Raw genomic sequence first — 9,481 nt, 5'->3', positions numbered from 1 at the left:
TAGCCGCTGAGCTACAGGCGCCAAGCCACTTTTCTTTTTTTGTAGAGACAGAGTCTCACTTTATCACCCTCAGTAGAGTGCCATGGCATCACACAGTTCACAGCAACCTCCAACTCCTGGGCTTAGGCTATTCTCTTGCCTCAGCCTCCTGAATAGCTGGGACTACAGGCACATGCCACAACACCTGGCTATTTTTTGTTGCAGTTTGCATTGGGCCGGGTTTGAACCTGCCACCCTCGGTATATGAGGCCGGCGTCCAACCCACTAAGCCACAGGTGCTGCCCTTCTTCTTTTTTTTTTTTTTTTTGAGATAGAGAGCTTCTTACTTTGTCACTCTTGGTAGAGTGCCATGGCACCATAGCTCACAGCAACCTCAAACTCCTGGGCTTAAGTGATTCTCCTGCTTCAGCCTCCCAAGTAGCTGAGACTATAGGTGCCTGCCACAGTGCCCAACTATTTTTAGAGATGAGGCCTTGCTCTTGCTCAGGATGATTTCAAACCTGTGAACTCAGACAATCCATTGGCTTTGGCCTCCCTAGTGTTGGGATTATAGGCATGAGGCACCATGCCCAGCAAATGCTACTTTTTAATTTTTATTTTGTTGTTTAGACAGAGTCTCAATTCGTTGTCCTGGGTAGAGTGTTGTGCCATCCTAGCTCACAGCAACCTCAAACCCCTGGACTCAAGTGATTCTCTTATCTCAGCCTCCCAAGTAACTGGGACTACAGGCGCCTGCCACAACCCCCAGCTATTTTTTTAGAGACTGGGTGGGGGGAGTCTCGCTCTGGCTCAGGCTGGGCTCAAACCCATGACCTCAGGCAATCCACCTGCCTTGGCCTCCCAGAGTTCTAGGATTACAGGTGTGAGCCACCAAGCCTGGCCTGTACTTATTATTTTTTAGTAGAGATGGGGTCTTGCTCTTGCCGGGTCTGGTCTCCAACTCCCAAGCTCAAGCAATCCACCCACCTTGGCCTCCCAGAGAGCTGGGATTACAAGTGTAAACTACTACACCTGGCCCCAAAGGCTACTTTTTTAGAGAGAAAGGCCTATGTGGTAAAGCCATGAAACCCTGGCTGGGAATGATAAACTCTAAATTTGAGGGGCAATGGCCTTGCCAGGGAGAAGTGGGACTGGAGAAAGGTTGTCAGTATAAGGTTGTATTAGTCTCCTCTTAGGGCTGCTGTAACAGACCCACAAACTGGGTGACATAAAACAGCAGAAATATATTCTTCCACAGTTCTGGAGGCTAAAATTTTAAGATCAAGCTTCAGCAGAGCTGGGCTCCTTTGAGACTCTGGGTGGAATCTGTCTTCATCTCTATAGCTTTTGGTCATGGGTGGCAAACTTTGGCATACCTTGGCTTGTAGACCCATCCAAACTCAGTCTCTATTGTCACATGGCTGTCTCCTCTCTGTGTCTATGTCCAAATCTTAGTCTTGGGTTGGGCACAGTGGCTCATACCTGTAATCCTAGCACTCTGAGAGGCCAAGGGAAGTGAATTGCTTGAGCTCAGGGGTTGGAGACCAGCCTGAGCAAAATTGAGATGAGACCCCGTCTCTACTAAAAATAGGAAAAACTAGCCGGGCATTGTGGCAGGCACCTATAGTCCCAGCTATTCAGGAGGCTGAGGCAAGAGGATCTTTTGAGCCCCAAAGTCTCAGGTTACTGTGAACTGTGATGCCATGGCCTGTGTGAGTAAGACTCTTGTCTCAAAAACAAAACAAAATAAAACAAATTTTATTCTTATAAGGACACCAGTCACATTGGTTTAAGGGCCCACCCCTACCTCAGTATGATCTCATGTTAACTAATTATATCTGCAATGACCTTTTTTCCAAATAAGGTCATTTTCAGAAGTTCTGGGTTTAGGACTGCAACATATTTGCAGGAAGGGAGAATACAGTTCAATCCACAGAATGGATTCTTGTCAAATTGTTCTTCAAACTTTTTAGGGTGTCTTTAATATTCCATTAAACACAGAACTCTCTGGGAAGCTTCCTCAATAAATGAGACACAGTTACTAGCAATCCATCTACACAAGAGAATTGAAAGTAGTGTTCAAACAGAAGCTTGTGCACGAATGCTCAGAGTGGTATGAGTCACAACAGCCAAAAGGTAGAAATAGGCTTGGTGCCTGTAGCTCAAGCAGCTAAGGCACCAGCCACATACACCAGAGCTGGCAAGTTCGAATCCAGCCTGGGCCTGCCAAACAGCAATGACAACTACAACCAAAAAATAGCAAGGCATTGTGGTGGGCGCCTGTAGTCCCAGCTACTTGGGAGGCTGAGGCAAGAGAGTTGCTTAAGCCCAGGAGTTGGAGGTTGCTGTGAGCTGTGATGCCACAGCACTCTACCCAGGGCAACAGCTTGACGCTCTGTGTCACAAAAAAACAAACCAAACCAAAATAAAACAAAACAAAAGGTAGAAATAGCCCAAATATTCATCCACAGGTGAATGGATAAACACAACATGGTCCATCCACACAGGATCACTCAGCCACAAAAAGGAAGGAGGCTCTGATACAGGCACCATGTAGGCGGACCTTGAGTACATTATACTCAGTGAGAGAAGCAGACACAGGATACACAGTGTGGGATTCCATTTATATGAAATGTCCACAACAGGCAGATCCATAGAGATAGGATGTGGATTTGTGGGTGCCAGGAGCTGGGGGTGAGGATGAGGTGTGACTGCTGATGGGGATGGTGCTTCCTTTTGGGGTGATGAGAATGTTCTGGAATTAGCAGTGATGATTGCACAACATTGTGAATGTACTAAATGCTACTAAATTGTGCATTTAAAAATGGCCGATATGCTAAGATTTATACTATGTATTTTACCACAATAGACAAAATTCCCTGCCTAAGCTTGCTTCACCAGGAAGTGAATCCCTGTCAGGAAGACAGGTTGAAGGATGGATTGAGCAGCCATGTCTGTCTCTTGAGTCTGTCATGCCCACATGGGTATCGGCATGGGGGCAGATGGTTGTCCCTACGTTGCCACAGACTTGCTCTATGAGCCTGGGCACATTGGGGCCTCAGTTTCCCCATGTAAGAAACAAGGACAGTCCAAGCTATGAGGTGCTAAAAGAGCAGGCCTGGTGTCCCCAGCGGGGGTGTCATGGAGGCTCTGGGTACATCACCTGGACAATCCATATCCCTACCCCCCAAAAAACCTTACACACTCACAAGCTTGAAACATGAATTACACTTCTTTTATTTTAAAAGTCTGGATTGAAAAGTTGGGAAGAGGTTGCCTCCACCAAGTGCCCTCAGCTGAGCCAGGGCAGGATCGGCAATACCAGCTCCCCTCACTCTGGGATGCAGGATCTGGAGGGTCCCCTGCCTGTGTGGCATTACCTCATAGCCCTCCTTGCAGTGAGTAACTCTGGGATCTTGCAGCAAGCTAGGCATGAGGGTTTTATCTGCCCTCCTCCCAGGGGTGGTCCGGGAGAACCAGCCTGATACCAAGTGCTGAGGTGTATGGTCTTCCTGGGCCCCCAGCCACAGGGTTCTGGGTTTACAGCCCATGTTTAGTGCTTTCTCTGGGTTCAGGGTGCTGAGGAAGTTGGAAACCAAAGGGATGCTGTAGAAATTTCATTTTAGGGAGGCTCGAACCCCCAAGGTGCAGGATCAGGCCTGGTCCCAAAGGGCGGACCCCACTCCATTTGGGTGGAGCTGGGAAAAGGCCATTGGCGCCCAGAGCTGCTTCTCCGAATCTGTGAGCTGGCCACCCCCTCACAGGTGCTCACTGCAACGGGACAGAGAGGAGAGGTGCGTGATGGGGACCGGGATCCCATCACCTCTCAGCCCCCACCCCAGTCTTGAAGAACCTATGATGACACGCCCCCTCTGCTCCTCCAGAAAGATGCCAGGGCGGGGGTCCTTAACTAGGGCAGCTAGGATGCACCCTGAAAAGCTTTGGGGGAGGTTCTGGGGTCCCACATGTATCGGACCCCGCGGCATTTAACACAGGCACAGCCTGATCCGCGACCCTGCCCTCCAGACATTGGCGGCTGCGTCAAAGAAGCCCCTCAGGTGGATCTCCATCACCCGGGGCAGGGGCCTGGGAGGAAGATCCCGCTGCAGAATGACACCCCGCAGCCCAATCCCACCCGGTGGCTCTCGCAGAATTCGGGCACCACTCTGGCGCCTACTTGCAGGTCTAGCCCGACACAACCCCGCACCTGCCCCCAACACACCTGGCGACCTGGGCCAGGATCTCCTTGATGCGCACGATGAGCTTCTCGTGCTGGGCGGGGTCGCGCTCAATGGCGCCGTGCAGCCGGGCCATGTAGAAATCCAGGGTGCTGAGCGTGGGCGTCTCGCCAGTGCCTGAGGAGGGTAGGCGGAGGACCGGTCAGCCAGCCCCGGAGTGGGTGTGGGAGGGTCGCAAGGTCTGGGCTTCACCGGGACAGAAGTCAGAGGGTCGGTATTCTGTGAGGGCGGGGCCCTTCAAAGGGCGCCACAGAAGCGTCCGCGGGGTGGAGCTGGGAGGGTCAGGGCTGGCAAAAGTCTCAGTCTAGGTCAACTGAGAGCAGGAGGAGGCTGGCGAGGGCGAGGTCGCGATGAAGATACAAGGGCCAGTGAGGGGGGCGTTCAGTGAGTGCCAAGGGCAGCTAGGAACAGAGTCACAGAAGGAGGCTACCGGCTAGGGACCGGTCTCTGGGGTCGGCGTGGGCGGGGCCAACGGAAGTAGGGCAGGGGAAAGCTAGGGGTGGTCGGGAAAGGGCAAGGTGGAGTCAGCGACCAGAGGCTAGGGGCCAGATGCGCAGGATCGGCGAGGGAGAGGCCGGCGGAAGGCGATGCCTCGAGCCACGGAACAGAGGGATGCCTAGAGCAGAGGGATGGAGGCGAGGTTCACAGGAACCCAGCTACAGTAAATTCAAAGGAGGGAGACCCGGCGCTGGAGTCGGGGGCGGGGCACTCTGGAGGGGCGGGGCGGCTGGGGGAAGGCAGGCCCAAGGCGGGTGGGAAGTGCAGAGGCTGGGTAGGGGCAGAGCGGTGGAAGGGGCGGGCGGTTAGAGAGGGGCGTGGCCTCCGCACCCGGCACTGGCAGCGAGGCGAAGCTGGCGGTGAGTGCCTGGCGCACCGCCTGAAGTTGCTGCTGCAGCGCCAGCGTCCTCCTCTCCTCCAGCGCCAGCTCCTGCTCCAGACGCTCGCGTGCGCTGTTCATGCTCTGAGTGTGCCTCTGCAGCACCGCGTTCTGCTCCTCGAAGGCCACGTTCATTTTCCGCAGGCGCCGCAGCTCTGCCTCGCGCGCTGCAGGGGATGGGGGCTGTGTCAGAGTCTTTACTTTGGCTGTGCCCTGCCTGGCCTTGAGTCTCTACTCTTTTCCTCTAGCCACAGGTAAGCCCCCAGGGCTGGGGCTGCACCCGACCACCCTCCAGCCTTGGCGCCCTCTTGACTCACCCTCTTACACGACTTGCTTAAGACTGCGGTTAACGCTCACCTTTGTTTTGGTCCAAGAATTCTTCAGTGAAGATGGGAACATCGAAAGTGGAGAAGCCATCACAGTCCCCACCCTGGGACGAAGGGACAAGGTGGCAATGTTTTCTTTTTGTTTTGTTTTTAATTTAACATGAGGGTACAAATGATTAGGTTACAATGTTTGCATTTGTTAGGTAAAGTCCCTGTTGTAGTTGTACCCCTCACCCAGGAGGTATGCCATATACCCCTACATTGTGCCCACTAGGTGAAAGGACACTAGGCAATTTTTTTTTGACAGGCAGTCACATCCCTTCTGGATGTCCTCCAAGCCTGTGAGGGTCTCCTGGGGCATCCTGGGTCAGAGTCAATTAAAGAACATCCCCATGAGTGGCTTCTCTAACTCTGCTGGCACATCTTTGGATGAGTAGCCATGGCTTCCTTCCCTGAGCTTTGCTTTTCACTCAGGGAACTGAGATGATTCCATTTTCCACAAGGTGCTTCCTGGGTGGGAGTGGGGGGTGCTTACCTTGTGTCCATTCAATAGGGTATTCATGAGCCCAGAGCCAGAGTCTTCTGGTGGGGGAGGGAAGAGGGCAGGGTCAACCTCCCAGATATTGATACACTGACCCCACAAATTTCCCCTTCCCCATGGAAAACTATTTATCCCAGGTCAAGCTCCCCTCCTCTATCCTATGTCTGTACTGAATGAGTCCTGTTCATTCTCAACTGATTATATGTCTCTTGTCCCCACAGGAGTATAAACTCCCAGGAAGGAGGGTATGCCTGAGTTGGGATCAGCCTCCCACAGACCTGGCACCAAACTGCTCTGCGCTAGGGCCATCCCCACCTTTATTTCTTTTTACTAGCAAGTATGTAGGGCCAGTGAAATAATAGTATAATTTCTTTTTTTTTTAAGAGAGGGGATTTTTTTTTTTTGAGACAGAGTCTCACTTTGTCACCCTTGGTAGAGTACCGTGGCATCACAGCTCACAGCAACCTCAAACTCTTAGGCTCAAGTGATTCTCTTGCCTCTGCCTCCCAAGTAATTGAGACTATAGGCACCTGCCATAATTCCCAGCTATTTTTAGAGACAGGGTCTCACTCTGGCTCAGGCTGGTCTTGAACCTATGAGCTCACGCAATCCACCTGCCTGCGCCTACCAAGTGCTGTGATTACAGGTTTAAGCCACCCTGCCTGGCCCAAGAGAGAGAAACTTGATTCATTGTCCAGGCTGGTCTCAAATTCATGGACTCAAGCAATCCTCTGCCTCAGGAGTCATTGGGGGCCACTGCACCCAGTGCCTCACACCTTTCTTTTTCTTTTTTTTTTTTTGAGACAGATTGTTAGGCAATCTGCCTGGGTAGAGTGCCATGGCATCATGCTCACAGCAACCTCCAACTCATGGACTCAAGCAATCCTCCTGCCTCAGCCTCCCAAGTAGCTGGGACTACAGGCGCCCACCACAACACCTGGCCATTTTTTTTAGTTGCAGCCATCATTGTTGTTTGGCAGGCCCGGGCTAGGGATTCGAACCCACCACCTTAGGTGTATGTGGCTGGCGCCTTAGCTGCTTGAGCCACAGGCGCCGAGCCCCTCACACCTTTCTTAATCTTCTTCTCCTGGATCTTCTCCGTGCACATCTTGTAGGCTTCAGACTGTTGGTAGGCACGCAGCTCCTTCATGTACTGCTGCTTCTCCCGCTCTGCCTCGTCCAGGTAGCGCTGGCAGGGACAGCACCAGGAGCCTTGGCTCACCCAGAGGCCTCCACTGCTGGGACCTTGCCCCTGGTGCCCCAGCCTGCTTGCCATGTCTCCAACTCCCACCCTTACAGATCACTCTGCTACCACCTCCAGGCTACACCATACTTGGAATGCCCTGTTGAAATCCCACTTAGAAGGTGCAAATCGGTAGTGGTTGGTAAGTGGTCATTAAGTTTTAGATCTCTTCCTGCCTACTGCTACTCGGCCTCCCCCAAAGTTAAATGCATGTGGTCATGTCTTCGGGCAGAAAGGAGAACCCTCCCCATACCGCAATCTTGGTGATGTGTCTACAGGGTGTCCCAATGGATGAGGGGCTGTCAGTGGACCTGGCTGACCCGGTGCCCATTCCCACCTGCTTCTCTGAAGGCTGCAGCTTGCTCCACTCGGCGCCCAGCATCTTGGTGATCTCAGGAAATGGCAGGTCTGGGTGGCGTGTACGGATCTGCTCACGTCGCTCGTTCAGAAAGCGCACATAGCCTGTGACAGGTGCCTTGGGCCCATTTGGCAGAATCTTCTTTCGCTTCTTGCCCTTGGGCCAGCCGCGCTTCTTCACTGGCTACAGAACCCGTAGCGGGCAGTGTAGTTAGGAAGGGCCTGGAGAGCTGGGGCGGGGCTCAGCGAGGCCTGTAGAGGCGTGGGCATGGGTGGGTGGGGCATGGGCGGGGCCTAGTGAACTGACAGGACCTCGCAGGGCTTGAGGTATATACGGCCTAGTCAGGATCACGACCTTGAGGATTAGGGTGTCCCTGGATCCGAGGTAGTGGTGACAGGGGTTCAGCCGAGGGATGGGTCTGCCTTGGGGTGGGCGTGGCCACTTGCTGAGGAAGGGCCCACAGGGACCATGGGAAAGTGCTTCCCCACCCCCCCACAGAGGTATGCACTGGACAGGTAGTGGCCCAGGCCTCCGGCACCGGGGAAAAGTTAGCCTTGGGTGGTGGGCGTGGCATGGACTCAGAATGACGGTGGACCTGTTATGCGGAGTGGCATCTGGCTCAAGCCAGGGGTCTTAACTTCTGGGCTGAGGGCGGAGCTACAACCAATTCAAATTTAGCCTGGGGCGGGGCCTCAAGGTTGGGGACCAGACCCCAGGATCTCCCCCAGCACAGTGCAGGGACTCTTACCTCCTCCTCGTGAGACCCCTTCTCGCTAGCACGTGGACCCTCACCGCGCTCTTGCTTGACTGCCACCAGGAAGCCCCCATGCGGGCCCGGAGCCTTGGCGCCCGCCGGCCTGGAGCAAGGAGGACCAGACTCTTAGAGCCCTCCCTATCCCCCACACCCACTGACCGCAGAGCTGGCAGTAAGGGGGGCGTAAGTTGAAGGAAGCGGGATTAAAGGGGGTCGGATCCGGAGGACAGGACAGGAGCTCGAGGTGGGACAAGAGGGCTCCCTAGGGGGGTACTGGACCCAGGGAGTGAGGGACTCGGGACAGGGTATGGGCAAAAGCCTTTGGGGACCCCCTGACCCAGGTAGGGCAGTCAGGACCCTGGGGAGGCGGGGTCGGGGCAGAAGTCCTGGAGATCGGACGGGCCGGAGGGGGCTGCGGTGGGGGGCGCGCACTCACGCGGCGGCCGCGCCGGGCTGCTTGGGGCCGTGGGACATGGCCGCTCCGGGCCAGACCTGGAACCCAGACGCGGGGAGGTAAGGGGCGGCCCGCTGCCCGATGTTGGACCGTGACTAGGGTCCCCGCCACCCTCCGATGGGGAGCTCCGGAATGCCGGGCCGGGACGCTTTGGGCGGCTGAATCCGGGGGCGGAGAAGTCCTCGAGGGCGGTCGCCCCAAGAATCCTTTGTTGGGCAATCATCCCCCAGGAGGCCTGGGCCGGTTTCCCCCAGCCCCAGGAAGGACCCCGCCCCGGCTCCGGGACCCCCGTGCCCCAACCCCCTCTCAAAGCCCCGAGTTCTGCGGCTGTTTTCACCTCCAAAGAAACTTTCCCGGACCTTCCGACTGCTGCGACGCTCCAACCAACCGCCCGAGCCCGCCCCTGGCGGCCGCCCCGCCCCGTCCCGCCCCCGGCATGCTAATGACGGCCGCGGCTAGCCGTCAGATTTGGTGTGGCCTTCCCTTGGGGCGTGACCATGCAGATACAGGCTGGCGCGCCGATCGGTGATTGGCCTGGGAGACTACTGAGCCGCGTGGGAGGTGGGCAGGAAAGGAGGCGGGCAGTGCGTCAAGTTCGGCTGCGCTCGGCCACGCTCGGGACCAATCCGAGGAGCTAGGATGCGTCGCTGGGAGGAGCCTTTTAAATAGTCTGTGGACGCGGTGGGGACTCCTCCTCCCGGAGTGAAGGCG

At 55.2% G+C, this 9,481-nt stretch overlaps 1 protein-coding gene across 1 annotated transcript; it reads right to left on the bottom strand.

Moving 5' to 3' along the window:
- Positions 1–3,192: 3,192 nt before the first annotated feature.
- On the bottom strand, positions 3,193–9,174 carry HMG20B (high mobility group 20B). The gene is made up of 10 exons (XM_003788737.3): positions 9,108–9,174; positions 8,753–8,808; positions 8,311–8,419; positions 7,542–7,745; positions 7,030–7,150; positions 5,956–6,002; positions 5,452–5,524; positions 5,046–5,261; positions 4,202–4,334; positions 3,193–3,750 (listed from the first exon to the last, which is right to left on the bottom strand). The coding sequence occupies exons 2-10, from the start codon at positions 8,788–8,790 to the stop codon at positions 3,738–3,740; spliced, it is 954 nt and encodes a 317-aa protein (XP_003788785.1). The 5' UTR covers positions 8,791–8,808; positions 9,108–9,174; the 3' UTR covers positions 3,193–3,737.
- Between the last annotated feature and the right edge of the window lie 307 nt (positions 9,175–9,481).

The sequence above is a fragment of the Otolemur garnettii genome, unplaced genomic scaffold (genome assembly GCF_000181295.1).
Source record: "Otolemur garnettii isolate 467f Iridium unplaced genomic scaffold, OtoGar3 scaffold00029, whole genome shotgun sequence".
Classification (NCBI taxonomy): Eukaryota; Metazoa; Chordata; class Mammalia; order Primates; family Galagidae; genus Otolemur; species Otolemur garnettii.
Note: the sequence above shows the minus strand (reverse complement) of the source record. Positions and strands in the feature narration are given on the sequence as shown.

Coding starts and splice junctions, on each gene's coding strand:
- HMG20B (XM_003788737.3), bottom strand. CDS start 8,790: ATGTCCCACGGCCCCAAGCAGCCCGGCGCGGCCGCCGC. Junction 8,420..8,752: donor CAGCCCGGCGCGGCCGCCGC/GTGAGTGCGCGC, acceptor TCCTTGCTCCAG/GCCGGCGGGCGCCAAGGCTC. Junction 5,525..5,955: donor CCCTATTGAATGGACACAAG/GTAAGCACCCCC, acceptor CCTTCGTCCCAG/GGTGGGGACTGTGATGGCTT.